The 19,647-nt window shown below is 47.2% G+C and overlaps 1 protein-coding gene across 2 annotated transcripts in view; it reads right to left on the bottom strand.

Moving 5' to 3' along the window:
- Positions 1–2,324: 2,324 nt before the first annotated feature.
- KLHL6 (kelch like family member 6) overlaps positions 2,325–19,647 on the bottom strand; it is a 33,121-nt gene continuing 15,798 nt past the window's right edge. For both annotated transcript variants that reach the window (XM_074963000.1, XM_074963001.1), the window contains exons 4-7: positions 17,055–17,292; positions 11,009–11,211; positions 7,140–7,353; positions 2,325–4,117 (exon numbers count right to left, since the gene is read on the bottom strand). In XM_074963000.1, the coding sequence (XP_074819101.1) occupies positions 3,816–4,117; positions 7,140–7,353; positions 11,009–11,211; positions 17,055–17,292 (957 nt within the window). In that variant the 3' untranslated portion in view covers positions 2,325–3,815. The remainder of the gene's footprint in view (positions 4,118–7,139; positions 7,354–11,008; positions 11,212–17,054; positions 17,293–19,647) is intronic.

The following is a 19,647-nucleotide window of genomic DNA, read 5'->3' as shown; positions in this document are numbered from 1 at the left end:
CAAGCTCGCTAAAGAACAGGCAGTCCCCACCCCCAACTGGATCCTGGGCCATATGGGTGAGGGGGTTGAGAGGGTTTACCATATGCAGGTTGGTGCTGCTACCTCTTCCCTGCAGAGAGCACAGTGCCTGGCAGAGGAGACAGGAACAGTGGGAGGAAGGAGTGAAGAGGGAAGAGAGTTCCCATGGACACTGGAGAAAGAAAGGGACCAGAGGAAGTAGGAATGCGGGGGGAGAGAGTGGAATAGAAAAGAAAGAAGAGAGCATTAAGGGTGAAAATACTGGGGGAGAGTTGGGATTGCAGAAGGGGAGTCTTGAGGGGAGGAGGGGGATTTTAGGAAGAAAATGAACATTTCTAACAGACTTTGAGGGGACATACTGTAGTGAACTGGCCTGTGTGTGTGCTTGTGTGCGCTGCTGCCTTCCCTGGGACAGAGCTAACTGCTCAGCTGGTGCCAGGCTGTGCTGCTCACACCAGAAGAGGCTGTGTCTCCTTTAGCTCCAGGGGTGAGGCCTGCCTCTTTGGAGCAAGAGGATTCCCCTGCTGTGACTGCGAGGTTCCAAGCAAGCTTCCAGCACAGTGACATCTCTGCATCCTTGGCAGCTACGGGTTTACCAGACAAACAGGGGCAGAAATAAACAAAAGGGCACAGCAGTGTTTAGGGGGGACAGGGAGAGAAGACGTTTAATCCGGAGGATGGTGGCTATCAGTGTAGTTGCTAATATAGTATTTCACAGAATGTTTGCTTTGTTCCGTGTCTTGTATCTTTTTGATTTGTGACTTGGCTGTTTCCAGCAGGGGAAAAACAATCTGAAAATGTTCCCAGCCTTTGGCTAGGAGCAAACCCAGCCCTGACCCCTTCCATAGTTGTTTTTGTTTCTGAACTGGCCGGTATGCTGTGACTGAGAGATTCTGGCCCACCTGCCAGTGCTGCCTGTTGCCTTTTGTGTGCATGATCTCTCCATCTCCTGGAAATCGCATCAGATCCGTAGAATTGTTTTCCTTCTCAACAGATTGTTCTGTTCCTTTGCATTCCAGGAAATAAAAACCTACAGGGAAGCAAAAGCCTGGTGTAATGCTGCCACCTACTGGGGAAAATGTGGAGATGGAAGCAGCTCAGAGACTGAAAATCCAAACGTACAGGAGTGGGCGACTACAGTGGAGGGAACAATCCATTTTGGAGAAGCCAGGATCCCCATGTTAACATGTTGCAAATATTTGCCCATTCATTTGGAAGTTAAAGTCATACCTATGAGTGCAATCATAGGGGAAAACCGGAGTTGAGGAAATGGTTCCTGTCCCCTAGCTTCCAGCCAGTCGGGAAAGGGAACAATGCCACTATCCTTGCCAGCAGCATCCTGCCCCCTCTGAATGTCTGTCCAGCTAAGTCCCAGTGCCTACCCCTTCTATTCGCCCTGCTCTGCGACCTGCAAGGGGAGAGGAAACCTTGCACTAAGCCCAGCTGGTGCATTTCTTTCTCTTCCTGCTTAGGTGGTGCTGTGAGCAAACAGCACTCATGGAATGTGGGAGGCAGGGTGTGGGGAGACAAGGACATTTGGGCAAAGGGAAGAAACAGCACTCAGGAGAAAGATGGGGGAGTTTTTGCAAGAAAGTTTTTGCACAGAGCGGAAGGTAAACAAAGACGAAGGGGGATTGTTTTGCATTCAAGGATATTAACATAGCTTTTTATCTGAGTATATAATCTTGCTTCCTCCCCATGCAGTGCTCCATCCCTAAAACATACTGTCCTTTGGGGCCTGCAACTCTTGATGCCATGCAGCCAATTTAAATAGAAAAACTGGGATAATGCCCCCAAACAGAATTAAACACAGCCAGCCTGCCTGGCCAGTAACGTCTAGATCAAAACAAAAGCCCATGAAAAACAACCAACCTCCCGCTGAATGCCATCAGCATTCAGTGCCCTTGGCAAAATGATGGTCATAGAAAGGTAAGCCTTGAAGTTTAACAAATGTAGACTCTGTTGTGGGAGTGAGTGAATTACAGATACAATCCTTCTGCCAGGTGGGGTCGGGGGCAGCAAGGGCCAGCTTCAGTATCTAGGAGTCTCTCTTAACCTTCCAAGATAGTACTGTCTTGAGCCCCCAGCCAGAAATCTGAGAAAACTAAGCACCATCCCTAGGCACCTCGACGAGCCAATGTTTCCACACTCGCAAGCAATGAGTCTGTGTATAACAAAAGAAAACTTTTATTAAAAGGAGAGGGAACACAGCATCAATTTGGGAAAACATCCTGACAACGATTCAAAAGTATGCAAACAATAAGTAAACACCTGCCCCACAGTAGCTTGGGCAGTGGTCTTTGGTCTGTTTCCCACGTTGCAGTGTGAAAGTCTGACGGAGGAACATCCCCTTAACATGCCACTCCCCTTTCCCTTCACTGCACCCCAATCTCAGTGGGTTGTCTGAGGCCAGTGAAGTCCCAGAATTCAGGAGTGCCATCATGGGGGTTCAGCACCCACCCCTGAAAGCAGGAGGCGAGCAATGCCCCTGCCAATGCCCACCGCTGTCACTGTCATCTCTGCAGTTTCTGCCTCGAGTGGCGATGCTGTACTCTGAGGTTCTTCCGCTGAGCCCGGTTCTTAGTGATTTCAGCTCTTAGTGAAGAGTGGAGAAACTCACTGCTGCTTCATCTGCCACACCCTCCGCATTGTCTTTTGTCACAACTCTCCCTGCACCAGGTCTAAGGTTCAACCCCCTGGACCAGCTTATTAGTGAATTCCACTCTAGCAATCACTGAACAGAAACAAGGATTTTAGATTGAATCTGATCAAATCTGTCTTTAAACACTGGTGGGGGAGGATCAAATGGTATCTCGCACTTTTTAAACGCAGTCTATACCATCGGGTAGGAACACCTGTCCCGTCTTGTGCCCTTCTACCTGACGGGATCATTGTTGTTACTGTTATCCATGCTAGGTTTGTTTATTAGTTGCCATTCTGGGTTGTTTGTGGCCTGTTTTTTATGTACTTTCTAATTTTGTTGGGATTTTTTTGAGCTAGAAGAGTAAACAAATCCAGAGGCGAAATACATTGTTGTGGCTTTTATTGGAAAATAGTTACAATAAACTTACAATGGAATAAAATTAGAATTTGTCCATATGGAGGGGTGAGAGAATTAGTCTCTGTTTATTCTGTCTTTGGTATCTCAGCTGGGATTGTCAGCCAGGGATGTCAGCTGGGTTTGATTTTTTTGGTGATGTGAAATGAAAGGATATCTTTTTCTAAAATGACATCCTTTGGCTGCATGTAACATGCCATCCATCAAAAAGAAGTGTAACTTACGAGGAAGCCACATGAGTTTTGCTAGTGATGCAACTCTTCCATTCCATACACAACTTCTCCTTTTCTTTGGGTGATGCTGCAAGTCCAGTAGTCTGAGGCTAATAGTAATAAATAATATAGCAACATCAGGCCAGAGGTGGGCTGAAATTTGGCATGACTATCCTACTTGCAGTAGGATAAAAGGCAGACATACACCTACCGATCATGTTTCCGTGTATGCCTGGAGGTTCTGTACATTAAGACTAAACTCCAGATTATCCCATCATTTTTTGGGTGGGGAAGGAATTAAGATAATTTAAGGCATGTCCTGTACAGAGGAAATGAGATTTCCTCCTGATTTCAAGGAGGCCAAGGACATATACAGCTATTTCCTGAAAGGACCCTAGTAACAGTGGTTCCACCCAACACTTTTTGCATTTAAAATTATCTTTTCAATGCAGTCTATTCAGCCATTGTCTCCTTAGGGGAACTGAGGTATTTGGATATCATCTGTCGTTCTCTTTTCTCTCCCAAAGTCAGACAGAAACTGCTCCAGGCACTATCCTGCGGATGTGCGTGTAGGACTTCCTCAGGGTGACACTGCCATGATGGGACACCCCACGAGGTAGGACGCACTCCTCTGTCAACCTCTGGGTCTCGGGGTCCCAGCACAGCACCGTGGCGATGACTTCGTTCTTCTCATCCCGGCCCCCTGTGATGAACAACTTGTTGTTGCAAGGGGAAATCCCGCAACTTGCTCTCTCATGAGTGAACTGAGTCACTAGGCACCATGTGTCCTGAAGGGGGCTATACGAGTACAGTGCTTTCATTGCTCCACCTGCAACAGAAACAGAAATTGGTTTGCTCCTGCCATTAGTTCCTCTAGTTCCTATCCAAATTAGACATTTCAACAGGGTTCCATCACTGACACTTATGAGAACACTTTACCCCCAAAGTAAAGTCAAAACAAGACTACAGGGCAAAACAAGACTGCTCTGAAAGACCTACAAAGGGCTGCTTATTTTTCATAGTTCCATCAATTTTATGGGACCATTGTGATCATCCAGTCTGACCTTCTGCATAACACAGGCCAGTGAGAGAATCTACCATGTCCCTAGGAAAGTTTTACTAATGGTTAATTACCCACACTGTAAATTTTTTTTTTTTGGTCTTATTTCTAGTCAGAATTTCTCTAACTTCAGCTTCCAACCACTGGATCTTGTTACAACTTTTTCTGCTAAATTAACGACTTGTGTACTATCATACTCTTGTGTACATATAGTACTCTTCCTTCATATAGGTATGTGATAGACCATGATCAAGTGACCTCTTAATCGTCTCTTGAAGAAACTAAACAGATTGAGCTGCTGTAGACTGTCAATGTAAGGCAGGTTTTCCAGACCGCTAATCATTCCTGTAGCTCTTTTCTGAACCCTTTCTCATTTTTCAACCCCTTTTTGAAAGGATTCTGACAACTAATCTCCAAGTATCCAAGGCAGGCCCTGGAGCAGAGGTGGGCAAACTACAGCCCGCGGGCCACATCCGGCCTGCAGGACTGTCCTGCCCGGCCCCTGAGCTCCTGGCCCGGGAGGCTAGCCCCCGACCCCTCCCCTGTTGTCCCCCTCCCCCGCAGCCTCAGCTCACTGCACCGCCGGTGCAATGCTCTGGGCGGCAGGGCTGTGAGCTCCTGGGGCAGCGCACTGCAGAGCCCGGCCTGACCCACTACTCTGTGCTGCACGGCGGCGCGGCTGTCTGTCCTGGTGCAGCCGCACCACCAGCTACCGGTGCTCCAGGCAGCGCAGTAAGTGGGGAGTGGGGGGGGTTGGATAGAGGGCAGGGGAGTTAGGGGGGTGGTCAGGGGCCGGGGGTGTGGATAGGGGTCGGGGCAGTCAAAGGGTGGGGAACAGGGGGGTTGAATGGGGGCAGGGGTCCCGGAGGGGCAGTCGGGAAGGAGAGGGGGGGTTGGATGGGGCGGTGGGGGGCAGTTAGGGGTGGGGGCCTGGGGGCGGTCAGGGAGAAGGGGTGATTGGATGAGGAAGAGGTTCCGGGGGACAGTCAGGAAGGGGGGTGGTTGGATGGGGCGGTGGGGGGCAGTCTGGGGCGGGGGTTCTGGGGGTGGTCAGGGGACCGAGAGCAGGGGGTGTGGATAGGTCATGGGTCCCCGGGGGGGGCCGTCAGGGGGCGAGAAGCAGGGGGGTCAGATAGGGGGTGGGGGCTGGGCCACGGCTGGCTGTCTGGGGAGGCACAGCCTCCCCTAACCAGCCTTCCATACAATTTCAGAAACCCGATGCGGCCCTCAGGCCAAAAAGTTTTCCGGCCCTTGCCCTGGAGCCATATTTCCTCTCAAGACAATGGTACCATTCCATTTAAAAGGCACTGGGGGTCCTGCCTTGCTGTTTTCAGGAATGGTGCGCTTTCTCCAGAACTGCTCTATATAGAAGTGGTAGGTAGACCTGATAGTCTGGGTTTTATTGTCCTGCAATGTCCTGAACCCTTCATGTAGGGAAAGGGGTGAGAGAGGTATTTATAAACAGTTCTATTGTACGACAACATGATTTTGGTTGTGACAAAATCAGCCTAACAGACAACGTGCCTCCCGAATCCCTCAGTGTTGGCTGATTTCTGTCCCAAATAAAAACTCTACTGGGTTTCTGATTTAATTGGTGCTGCGGAAGGTTAGTGGGGGAGGGAGGTTCTTTTGCAAGTGCTTGCTGCTTTTCTTATTTAGCCAATTTTCCACAAAAGCCAGGGGGGGCAGGGGGGTTGATCTGTCTCATGGCTTTTCACTTCAGAGCCTGTGGTACTTTGGGGACTTTCTGTGATGTAATTAGCATGCTATAACAGGTTGAAACAGTTGGTTTGTGGGCAAGATCCTATGCTACTTGGCGCTGAATTTTAACTCAGAGGCACAAAGATGTCAACTCATCACAAACTGGTGAGACCCGCTGTCTGTCTCTCTCACCCCTCCTGCTCATAGAGAATGAATTGCATACCGATCCATAGGCACAGCCCAAGGCTCTATATGCACCTCTGAAATCCTACTTAGGACCACAAAATAGGGCTTCAGTGATGCCGCAGGCTTTGTGCTAGGCCTCTGTATGGGGTGAATTTCACCCTGATTCAGTAGCACTCTGTCCAGAGTACCCATGCTAGAAGAGGTAGCTGGAGACTGCCCAGAAAAGTAGTCACGTTATTTTTTTAAGTATCCCCCTTTCCTACCCTCCTGCTTCCTTGTGTTCCACTGACAGCTCCCCCATCCTCTACCGACTTTGCCCAGAAGGGAGCAATCTCTGTAATGAGCTAGACGCAGCAGCGCTTCCTCATCTCCTGCAGTGGGACGGCTGGCACAGGAGACTGGTCAGTGCTCTGCAGTAACCCATCTTCCCATAGATATGCCCAGATGTCTGCGTACTGAACTCTTTGGCTGCTAGTGAAGTTGCAATATGAGTTTGGAGTGTTCCCACTGACATTTAAGGATGATATACAGTTTAGCTGATCCTCTTTCAACTACATCGCAAATCTGCTAATTAATGTAATCAACCCTGAATGTAATCTTGTGATGGAAGCTGGAGCATTGGGTCCTCCTGGCTCTAATCCCATTGAAGTCCATAGCAAAATTCACAGCCCAATATGCACCTCCTGTGCAATACATTTCCTATAACCAACTGTCTGCATCTATATTAAACTTTAGACTAGAGTAGGAGTAACAGTGTCTGAGGGTTCTGGGTTCCCATCTAGAATCTTAAAGAAGAGCACAGGGTGATGATCGTTTGCTTATGCTTCTCTGTAGGGTTCCAGGAATTAGTCAAAAATAAGCTGAACTCAATCTAGAGAAAAAAGAACATCACTGCTTTACCTACCCACAACATAGATGTGGTCACGGAAACTCACAGCATTGATGCATTTTGCTTCAACTGGCATGGGTGATTTCAAGCTCCAGTTGTTCGTAGCTGGGTCATAACATTGCGTTTTGTCTGTAGCTAGTTTTCCATTGGGTCCTCCCCCAATCACATAGAGCTTCTTCTTGTAGCTGGCTGCAGCAAATGAGCTCACATTGACCATGAGGGGAGCTGCCTGTGTCACCATTAAAAAACAAATAATTAACAACCCACTGAATAGTCATTTGGATTTCATGTCCTATAGGCTGGTGATTTCTTTTCTTTTGAATGTAGATAGTCATGCATTGCTCTGTATTCTCTCAGAGCCCACCATGCATTGGTGTTCCTAGAAGCTGCCATGCATTCGTCCTGAGAGGAACTCACACCACTGAGCTGCGTGTCTATACTGCTGTCAGAGAGAAGAGGGGCAATAGGGAGCTCCAACTAGGGCACTCCCTGGAAGTCTGACTTTTGGGCCACTAGCTCTGGCTGGGGTCCTGATTGGGTCTGAAACATTCCATTCCTTCCCAGTGTATCAAGAAGCTACTAACTTTAAAACAATATCACCCTGGGGAGCGGAATTGCGGTGCCAAGACCTTGCATGTTAGCAGGAATGGAGAGGGAGCAAACAGAATGGGAGGGGCGTCCTGATGAGCACATGCTTTGCCTAAAACCTAACACAAAAGACAGAGGTCTGATTTTAGGCCCGTCAACCTTGATGGTGTCCCTTTTGCAAAGGTTATACTTTGTTCAGATATGAAAAGTTAGGGTGCCAAAGTCTATAATGTGCAGCTTCAGCATTTGGGATTGCATTGCAATGGTGCATGGACATGCTGCCCCATTGTGGTGTGGAGGGAGCAGAGGAGCATGGCTAAGCAGCTGGAGATGCACTGATCTGGCGCATCCCTACTGTAGTGGCTGGACCCACCCTTAGCCCAATTTATTTCCTGGGATGTATCAGCATCCAGCTCCCCGTGTAGATGCACTCTCTGAAAGGGGAACCCCTGAGACGGCAATAGTGGACACATCACCTGTCCTCCCCCTGGGGAGCTGTGGCCCATGCTGACTCGGAGAGGTGCAGTTTGTAAAGCGTGCCTTATAGGTGCATCGCCAGTTACATAATGTACCATGTGCAATGGCAGGGGAATTTCCTCTGCTCTCTTGAACAGAAATACTGTAGCTGTCTGCGTGTATTATTGTGTTCTTGTTTTAAACTGACGTCAGTAAACGTTTTCCTTTTAAACCTGTTAGAAAATGAGTGAACTCCACTGGGACCCTAGTTGGAGGGACTATTAAGCTGGTGCAGTATGTGTAAAGTAATTGTTTTCAGAGGTTGAAACTGTTGCATCCTCAGTCGTCATCCTCAGTGCAGTGTCATACTTGCCCCATGCCCTGGGAATGGAAAGTGGGTGGCGGGAGAAGAGCTTAGCTGCATGGGGAAGCAGCAGGGGAACATATTTCTGGAGAGCAGAGCTCCTCTGGAGCCATGTCAGACTGGGATGATGATGCAATGCCGGCATGGAAGTACATGAACTGCCAGCTGGGGGAGGCTAGCCCCCAGCCCTGCCCCTTCTGCCAATCGCCCCGCTGGAGCCCAGAACCCCCCGCCACGGCTGCCAGCCCCTGCCCCAGGCTAGCCCCTGCCGATCGCCGGGAGGGCAGGCGGCACAGCCCTGGCCCCTCCAGGCTGCACAGCCCGAGCCGGGGCCACCGCATGGGAGAGCCGTGGAGGGGAGTCTGGGGGCGAAGTGTAGGCGGGGCCATGCCTGGTTGTTTGGGGAGGCACAGCCTCCCCCAGCCTATAATATCCACCGCCCATGGATGCAAGCTACTGTGGTGCAAGGTAACTGCTTTGATTTCATCAAGTTTGAATTTGTCATGCTGAGTTCAGTTTAGTCTGTGGTCTTCAAGCCATTAGCCCAGCCTTACCCTCAGCTCTCTTTGACCTACAGTGGAGTATCAGCAGGTTTCAGGAGGCCAGCTACCACATGAAATAACCTGATTGCCTGTGTTTTCGCTGTGCAAAAGAGCCAGGTTACACTAATGGCCAGTTCCCAATTTGTGTGGGAAGTGGTTGGGTGTGATTTACTGGGCCTGTTAATTCATCTCCTCAAATATACTAATGGCATGAACAGCAAAACCTGAGCACTCACAGATTTCCTTAAATAGAAAACATTTTTCTTTCATCCCTTAAGGAGTAGCACGAAAGAAGAAAAGTAGAACAAGTGACCATTTCTGAGCATCAAGGGACTTGACACTTATAGCAGTTTCTTTTTCAAGGAAATTTAACATCTGTTCTGGCCCTTTGAGATACAGGCCTAAAATACAACCCCACCCTACCAACTGCCCACAGTCAGCTGCAACCACTACTTACAGGGCAGCATACATTTACGTAAGTGAAGTGGTCACTCTATCTAAAGGGACTTCTTGAAAGCTCTCGTCCCACAGCTCCTCTGCTTCAGCTTGGACTTGGTCAGAGCCGCGTGTGCTGCACATGTTCTGCGTTGAAAGGCCCAGCACAAATTTGCTTTATCTTCTGCTTCTTTTCCCTTTTGTCTTCTGAGTGCTTTGGCTTTACCCTGGGTTATGTCCACCCTCATCTTTATCATCTTGAAAATTTTAGTCCTGTCCCATTATCCGTCTTTGCTTTCCTAAGTAGCCACAGATCTGACTCCCTTTCTACTCAGCTGAACCCGCTGGCCTTCCTTGTCTCTTTGGACTCTTACCACCATCTCAATGTTTAACCAAAACTCCGTGCTATCCATCCTGTGTGGGTGCAAAAATGGGGGGCAGGCAGTAGAGAAGAGTGCAAGGAGGCTTCCTCCACCTTTGCATCTCTCTGCAAGGGTCAGGCACAAGCCCATAGGAGAGCAAAGGCCCTGACCCTGACTCAAAAGAGGGCTTGGTGCCCACTCAGCAGATTTGGGCTGCTGTAGGGGATGCATATCCAGCATCCGTTGAAAGGGTGGCAGAGCTGTGGCTACAATGTGTGCTCCCTCGGAAGCCCAAGAGGAATTCTAAATGAGTCAGCCAGAATTCTTCCAGGTGGCTCCCTCTACAATGCAATATGCGCCTTTCCCCTCTCCAGCACAAGCCATGGCTTTAACACAATCAGGTCCTTTACATTTGTAAAGTGCTTTGAGATTCTCAGATGAAAGCATAATAAAAATGCAAAGCACTAGTAATTTTCCACGTAGTCAAATACTGAGGTCCCCAACAAGTCATACATAAAAACGACCGGATACCTTGCAGCTTCTGGTCTCTCTCCCAAACTTACACTGGACAGTGCAGCTGTAATGCACCTTCCTGCTAATGATTTCCTGGGTCTGCGTTTCACCACTACCAGCAACTCCTCCTTGTTCCGATATCTCCTTAGTTGACCCATATAATGTTTATCCTCTGAGATTATTTCTAATCCCCAAGCCTGTTTTACACCTGTGTTGAAATGTATGAGATGCTGGTCTGCATATACCCTTCTAGAGCTAACCGATTAGTAGTTTCCTTTATACCTGCTTGGTGTCTTCCACAGATTTAGGGCTAATTCTGCCACCTTGATGCCTGCTGAGTATTATTTTATTCTGTGGGTAATCCCATTGGCTTCAAGGAAATGGTTGTAGTATAAGACACTGTTCAGCAGGAGTCAGGATGGCAGAACTGATTCTTTCTTTGATCCTCCTTCCCTTGAAGTCTGCATTTTCAACTTGAATGCACAACTACTAGATTCTGGGGGGAGGTATGTAGTAGAATTTAGCTCATTTATTTTGAGGTACAATAAATACCTAATAAAACTCCTTGATTTCAATTTGTTTCATTAATGTTGCATGAAACAGAAAAGTGTGACTGTATTTTACCTCTGACCAGCAGTTATGGAAAGGATCGTATGTTTCTACGCTGTTGATTCTCTGTATGCCATCAAAACCTCCAACCACGTACACTTTGCCGCCTAGCACAGCCATTTTGTGCCTCCATCGCCCGATGTTTAAATATTCAATTTGGATCCATTTGTTGATGGAGGAATTGTATTTCCAGACATCATGTTGTGTTTCTTTCCCACCTGCGAGGTACACAATACATGTAAGTGACATAATTGGCATGACCTGTGTTTGCTCAGAACTTCTAGTATGTTCTATTTGTCATACAAGAAACAAAAACCATTGGTTCATGGCATTTGCTCTGGAAGCACATCTTCAGCAGAATAGTACTTGCTTTAAAGGAAGACAACTTGCAAGCTTAAAGTTCCTCTGGTTAAATTTGCATTACTATACTTTGGAGAGGGCAGAGAAATTCCTGGGGGTTATTTTACAAGTCATCTCTTTCCCAGACATGAATCACTATTCATGTTTCAGCTGTCCTACCACCTTTTCTTTTGCATTTGTAACTTTAATATAGTCAGTGGCCGATGGCTTGTAATGATGTGCAGAAGAATCTCAGGAATGAGACTTGTTGCTGATTGTAGAATGTTAGACATAGAGTTTAAAGCCAGAAGGGACCACCAGATTATCTAGTCTGACCTCCTGTATATTGCAGGCCACCAAGACCGCCCCACCCCGAGCACCTGCACACTAAATCCAACAACTCAACTGAGACCCACAAGAGACTAGACTATTTTATGCCACAGGCAGAGAATAGGGACCAATGTGCATCAGTGCTGAGGCCCCCTCAGTGGCAGGAAATGTATTAAGTAAACCATAGCCAAATAATCCTGGCAAGTGGCCCACACCCACACGTTGCAGAAGAAGGCAAAAAACCCACAACGTCACTGCCAATCTGATCTGGAGGAAAGTCCCTTCCCCACCCTAAATATGGCAATGAGTTAGACCCTGAGCATGTGATCAAGAACCAGCCAGCCAAGCACCTGAGAGAGAGAATGGTCAGTACCAGCTCAGAAACCTGGCCTTCACCGTCCTATGTCCCATCTCCAGCCATGGCCATCACTGATGCTTCAGAGGAAGGAGATTTGAGGAAAACAAAGAAAGCATAATAAATGGGAAGAGGGGGAGCCTTTCCTGACCACTTTCAAGGGGCCAGCTGAAACCCTGAAGCATGAGCTTTAGGAACATAAGACATAAACCAGAAGCGAGTCCCCCCGCACCACCACCATCACCATCTCAAGCAACTCTGTCATACAATTGCATTCATAAATGTGTCCAGCTCTCTTAAAGCTAATTAAGTTGTTTACCCCTACAACTCCCACTTGGAGGCTATTCCAGAATCTCACCCCCCTGATGGTTAGAAAACTTCCTCTAATTTTTTCCCTGAATTTGTTGATGGCAAATTTATACCCATTTGCTCTTGTGCCAACACTTTCCTTTGGCTTAAATAACTCTTCACCTTCCCTGCTATTTACCCCTTAACGTATTTATAGAGAACAATCATATCCCCTCTCAGCCTTGTTTTTGTTAAGAATTGGTGAATAAACAAACGTGATATCAATTAAAAAACTAAAGCTCTGCATCACATAGTCAGCCACTTGAGAATCCCCCTGGGCCAAGAAGGTCCTGCTGGGGACAGGTAAACCAGATTTGCACTGGTGGAGCTGCTATTACATAGGGATGATCTAGCCAGCTGGTCCACTGACTTCCAAAATACGAACAGGGGGGCTGATCCTGTACTCCATGAAATTCTCTCACTGAAGTCTTCCAGGGAGTTTTTCCAGAGTGAAAAATTCAGCATTGGGTCCACTGTTTCTTGAACATGAAGGGGCCTGGCTGTGATCTCACGTCTCTTCATCTGACTCTGGGGCTGGCTACGCTGCAAAAAAAATAAATAACTCGCAGCAGCGAGCCTCAGAGCTCAGGTCAAGTAACTCGGACTTGCACTTCAGGACTACAAATAGGAGCGTAGACATAGCCCGGGCTCTGACACCTGGCAAGGGGGGAGGGTCTCAGAGCCCTGGCTTCAGCAGTATTAGGCGTAGAATGATTTCGGTGAAATTGCTCCTTATTTACACCGGCAGATCAGAATCAAGCCCAGTAGTTTAATCCCCAGAGTAGGTTTGCAAATGAGTCTCACTCATTCAAAAAGCCTAGCAGCATTTTTGCCAGTACGTTAGTTTCCGTGTCATTTTTATTCATAACCGGAATACAAACAGAACTAGTTGAGTGTGAAACCCATTGCACAGTCTGAGAAGCTTCACTGCATAACCTACAGTCCAGCTATGCAATCATTTCACCAGTGACTATATTAGAAGAAGGATTCATATTCCATTACAGAATTGTCTGCACTCATTTGTATGCTGTACCACAGCTAGATCACTGCAAACTGATGGAACTCATCTCTGGGCCAAATAACAGATTGAATAGGAGATAATTAGCATGCTAGAAAGATTCGTTGGTAATGCCTTTGTGTCTATGAATTTTTCATATATCTATGTTGTTTTATTTGCGCTCAAGCAGGTGAAGTGTATGAATGCAGAATGCCAGAATTCTTATCTGCAGTAGTGTTTAGAGACAGCAGGTGTTCCAACCACACGTTGTCGCAACCTTCCCATTTACATTACAGTTTGTTCTCTCCTGCATTAGAAAACAGCCCTGACAGGAATCTGAACTAAACCATGCTTTTGAATTCTGTCTACATCATGGGGGAGGGTGAGATTTTTGAGAGAACTGTACGTATTTAAACGCCTTGTTCTAAACTTTATGGGAAATGGTGCATTGATATTCTCTCTTCATTAAGAGCAGTAACTGCAGTAAATGAGGAGACTGAGACCTCCAACAGTGCCCTGAGGGAAACCAGCAGGTAGAGGGATGAGGATGCAGAGATACTGAAGAAGTGGATAGCAAGGTAGAAAAGAACCAAGTCACAGAAGCCAAGAGAAGGAAGAAAATAGAGAAGTAGAAAGTGATAAACAGTGTCAGAGACAGCAGGCTGATCAGGAAGAATAAGCATAGATAAGTGCCCCCCTTTGATTTAGCTAGGAGGAAACAATTAATAACCTTGGCCAGTTCAGCTTGGTTGGAGTAGAAAGGGTGAAAAGCAGATTGAAGGGGACCAAGGAGGTGAAGAGGTCAAGGAAGTGAGTAGATGAAGGGGAGGAGGGATGCTAGTTAGAGTGCCAGTCTGATCAAAGTAAGCAGTTCTTTCATAGTAGGGCATCTATAAGCATGTCTAGAGAAAGTTCAGTTTAGGGGATAGAAAGAATGGGAGAAGAAGCCAGAGATGATGGGAGGCAAAAGGCCTGGGGCTAAGGGGACAGACTGAGAGATTAAAGGCAGCCAGTAATGAGCTCTCTGAGTGCAACAGGTGCAAAGAATTGGGGGGACGTGTTTGTTAAACATTCCCAGTTGGAATGTTGGCTTTGATGCCCCCGCTAAGGACTACTGAACAAAGGGAGAAGCTCTGAAGAAATAAAGAGCAGAATGTAATGGTAGGATGAAAAGAGAACTTCCTTTCCTTAAACTAATGGGGAGTGAAGGAGAATGAATCCTGGCCCCAGAACAAGGAGATTTAATAAAGACTAAGGGCTTGGCTACACTTGCAAGTTAGAGAGCATTAAAGCAGCCCTGGGCGCCCTAACTCCTGAAGTGTCCACACTGGCAAGGCACTTTGGGCGCCTGGACTCTGCAGCTGGAGCGCTCCTGGTAATCCACCTCCACAAGAAGCATAAAGCTTGCTGCGCCCTGGCTGAAACGCCCAGGTGTCGGTATGGATGACATGTTGCACTACTGCGCTGTGATTGGCCTCTGGAAACATCCCATAATCCCCCGAAGTCAAGTGGCCACTCTGGTCATTGTTTTGAACTCGGCTGCAGGCATGCGGATATCCCCTTTCAAAGCTCTGTTTCTGACAGCCGGCATGCTTATCTGCTCTGGGACAAAGCAGACCATTACTGTGGAATGCTGCTGCTGTGAGTGTGTGTGAGAGAGAAAGGCGGGGGGCGGGGGATCTGCTGCTGTCTGAACTTACAAGACCGGATGCTGACACACTCTCTGCCCCCCAAAACACACTGTCTCTCCCCCCACATACACACAACACGCTCCCTGTCACACTCCACCCCGCCCCCATTTGAAAAGCACGCTGCAGCCACTTGCACACTGGGATAGCTACCACAATGCACTGCTCTTTGTGGTGTTGCAAGAGCTGCTAATGTGGCCACGCCAGTGTGCTTGCAGCTGACAGTGTAAACACACGGCAGCATTTTCCCTGCTGCGGTCTCCGAAGGCTGGTTTAACTCCCAGCGCTCTACATCTGCAAGTGTAGCCAAGCCCTTAGTTGGAGCGAGCTTGTTAAAATCCAGGTAGTCCTAAATGCATACTGCAATGGGAGATATTTTAGACCAGCATCATCTTCTAGGCAGAATGTTCCCATTTGACACCCCAACCCTCCCCCACTCTCTCCCCCCATTCTACTTCACTCATTTTTGAAGTAAAGATTGTGTTTGGGAAAGCTGCCTGATTGAGAACTCTGCAGAATGATGTCTCCTACCCACAGCACCAGGACAGTATTGGCATTGGCTGCTCAACTTTCCCCACACAGCCCCACCCTTCATCTCACATTGTGGAAACCTGTAGCCTCCATTCACTCTGTAACATCTCCACTTGGACTGGCAACTAGGATGTGGCTGTTGTGAGGGTGGCTTTGAGCCAGTGAGCACCTTTCCCCTAGGAAATGGAATGAGATCACCAAATTCATTTCCAATAGGTCATCAAAACAGCTGCCAGCTGGTAACGAGTCACTACCAATCTGACCTGCCTTTGAACTTGTGAGTTTGAAATACAAGGATCTGTATTCCATTGCCAATCCCCTAAGCAAGCCAGAGTCTTCCTTGTCTTCATAGGGGTTAGTATGGAGCAGGTATTTATAGAAGTTAAATTTCTCTTCTGAATCCATTCAAACTGTGATCCACAATCACACATTCACACTGCTGCCTTGTTCAAGGACTCTTGGGCCTCACGGCGGTAATGGCAATTAACTTTGCTTTCAGTAAATGATCGTTTTTTAGAGTCCCACCTTCTGCACTATTGAAGTGCTCCTGAAAATAGGATTTTCAATCCCAAGCAACACAATTACCATTACTGTTTGCAAACTATCAACTGTTGCTTATTCGTGCAGAACTCCTATTGGGGGTCTTCCAGAAAAGCTTTGCGGTAGCTACTGTTGATTGTATGCTGCATATGCAGCTGTAAGAGGCCTTTCTGTAACTATCATTCCCGACACTTTGGTATGCCAACACTGGGCATGCACACCAATCCAGTCAAATATAGTTTTGCATTTGTTTGAAAACTGAACCCATGTTAATATTCTAAGAGGCTCAGCACTGCCACTACTCAACCCAGTGCTTCTCAGTAGCCTGTCCCTCAACCATGGCAATGTATGTGAGGAGCCCCTTTCAAAGGCAATTGCTGAAATGCTCTAACACTAGCTGTTTATGTCAATTTACAAAGCAAAGGATGTTCTACATCCCTGGTTCTCAACCAAGGGCACATGTACCCCTGGGGGTAGGCAGAGGTCTTCCAGGGGCTACGTTAACTCATCTCGATATTTGCCTAGTTTTACAACAGGCTACATAAAAAGCACTAGTGACGGCAGTAAAAACAAAAATTTTATACAGATAATTACTTGTTTATACTGCTCTATATACTATACACTGAAATGTAAGTACGTTTATATTCCAATTGATGTATTTTATACCAATATGGTAAAAATCAGAAATTTTTCAGTAACTGTATGGCTGTGAGACTTTTGTATTTGTATATCTGATTTTGTAAGCAAATAATATTTTAAGTGAGGTGAAATTTGGGGTACACAAGACAAATCAGCCTCCTGAAAGGAGTACAGTCGTCTGGACAGGTTGAGAGCTGCTGGTCTTCATAAAAGCTGTACCTATTTCCCCTCCCTTGTTTATGAGACTCCTGAGTTCTCTTCTCTTAGTTCCATTGGCATTATCTTGCTCCTTACCTGATATGTAGACTTCATTTTTTAGCGTAACACATGCAAACTCCACCCATTTTTTATTCTCGCTCTCCATTTCCTGTTCTGTGATTGGTAATTTTGCCACCTCCAAACGGCTCCGCCTCAAAGGATCCAGGCAAGTTACTTCTGCGACAAATTTTTCATCTTTTGTGCAACCACCTATGATCATAAACACCTCGGACTGGAACTCATGCATCCGGGGCTTGGTTCTTTCTGAAATAATCTAGACACAAGCAATATAGAATGAATACTCAGGGTGTGTCACATGCGTGGTTAAAAACAGCATTATACCCTGTGGTGTGAGTAGCTCATGAATTTAGCTCCCACTGGTTCAGTTCTTTGGCCAGATTTTGCCTATAGCACATTGAAAAGAGCTTCCTCTCACACGGTATTAGCCAGCCCCAGGAGCACAGCGCTCTATCTATAGGTGCTGACTCCGGGGGTGCTCCGGAGCTGGAGCACCCATGCAAAAAATTTGTTGGTGCTTAGCACCCACCAGCCACAGCAGTTTGGCGACCCAGTTATCAGCTGTTCAGGGACTGGCAGGATTTGGGGGGAGAGGGCAGGAAGAGGTGGCGTGTGGGCGGGGCCTCAGGGGAGGGGACAGAGCAGGGTCAGGAAGTGGTGAAGAGAAGGTGGGGCCTGGGGTGGAGTGGGGGCAGGACATCAGGGCAGAGCAGGGGTGGCGCACCCACCTGAAAAAATTAGTCAGTGCCTATCTTAGGTATTTATATGGCCCCTATTGCTGTGATACCTGAGCACCTCCCAGTCTTTAATGGATCTGTTCTCTCAACGCTTCTGTGAGGTAGGGGTGTACTATTATCCTTATTTTACAGGTGGAGAACTGGGGCACAGAGAGATCAAATGACTTGCCCAAGGTCATGCAGGAAGTATGCTGCAGTTCAGGGAATCGAACCCAGGGCTCCCAAGTCCTAGGCTAGAGCACTAACCACTCTGCTTCTCTACAGCCAGTGCACAAATCTAAAATGCTGTGTTGCAGTTGCAGAATGATCCTCGTTCTAGTAAACTGTTCCTGTGTCAACGATAAAAGTGTCAAAGCTCTCTGCTGTTCCTAGGAGAATATTTACAAGGGGAGTTAGTCACGATTCTAAGTTGAGAGGTGTTATTGATAAGCTGCGTCTCACTGAAGTGCAGGTGGCATGACTTCCTTTGCTCCTAGTAGATACACCATTAGTCATATTGGAATGAATGCAGTGGAAATTTCAAGGAAAGCTTTTTATAGCATACAGAAATTTATCATTTATTTGAAATTTCTGCCCTGTCAAACAACACTCGATGTTTTTCTTGGACTTTTAAAACTAATTTACGGTGTGTTTCTATAAACTGGCATAAACAATCTAAATTAAAAAGCAGGGTCATGCAGATGTAAAATTCCTTTCTGTGTTTGCTCAGTATAATTTACTAAACTGTCAGCAAGTCTCAGCATCTGAGTCAGAGCTCTGTGGATGCCTCATAATCCCTATTTTAACCCCTCTGCCAGCCTCACAGTCCTTCATCTTAGCCATCAGCATTGGACGGGACTTTCAAGAGCACACACATTCTGCCCCTTCAGCGTCCAGGGAAATACCTGTTGAGCGATGGGTGCCACTCTCTTTGCACAACCCCACTGGCCCAACAGCACTGCCATCGACTGCTGGCTCAGACAGCCAGAGACTGGGACTGAAGACTGAACCCAGATCTCTAGCAAGGCAGTACAAGGCACTGCCATTGGGTCACCTGCTGGCTGGCCTGAATTGCTAATCACATTTATAGTCAGGGCCTGCCTGTGTTTTGCGATGCCCTATGCAGGCTCCTAGCCAGGGAGCCTATCTAGCCCCTTCCCCTCCAAACACAGGGTTCCACCAATATCTATGCACCTGTGACAGACCTCTGACAGCCTGCTGCCCTCTCCTGACACTCCTCAGTCTGTAGGGAATCACAAGCACACTGTCTCTCTCATTCTCAACTGTGAAATTTTGACAGCTGATGACCCCCTTTTTTGGGCCAGGGCTGAAATAGGACTGAAGCGTAACTTTCCAAGTTGGGGAGGGATCAATTAGGAAATTCCTTTTCCACCTTTGCCTGTTACACCTGGGCTGAGGTGGGATCGTGGCTGGAACAGGGTATGGGACTGTGGCTTGCAGGTTAGGCACAAGTGTATGTCACATCCTGTGCTAATGAATAGGCTATACAGACTTCTGTTTAGGATTCTGTCCCTGAGATCAAACCTGTGTTTTTCAGAGCTGGTTTTTCCTTTCCTAAAAGGTTCCCTGGTAACTAATAAAGGTAGACACTGCATCTTCTCACACCCACACTGAAATTCTTGAATGCCTCTGTCTAGCTGGCCCTGCGCAGGATCATTTCAGAGCAAATTTGAATAGCGGCCCTACACTTGAGCCTTTTTTGTACTATAAAGACAGCTAGCACTGCTTGAGCTGATGTGCTACGCACTCTAATCAGTAGAAGGGTATACAATACATACACGGACAGCAGCAGGTTTTTAAAAAGTTACCGGAATCATACTTGATTTATACAGCCCCCATCCCAAGTATACAGGCAGAGTACAGCATGCTTCGAA

Source organism: Natator depressus, chromosome 9 (assembly GCF_965152275.1).
Source record: "Natator depressus isolate rNatDep1 chromosome 9, rNatDep2.hap1, whole genome shotgun sequence".
In the NCBI taxonomy this organism is placed as follows: domain Eukaryota; kingdom Metazoa; phylum Chordata; order Testudines; family Cheloniidae; genus Natator; species Natator depressus.
This window is presented reverse-complemented; position numbering and strand designations above follow the sequence as displayed.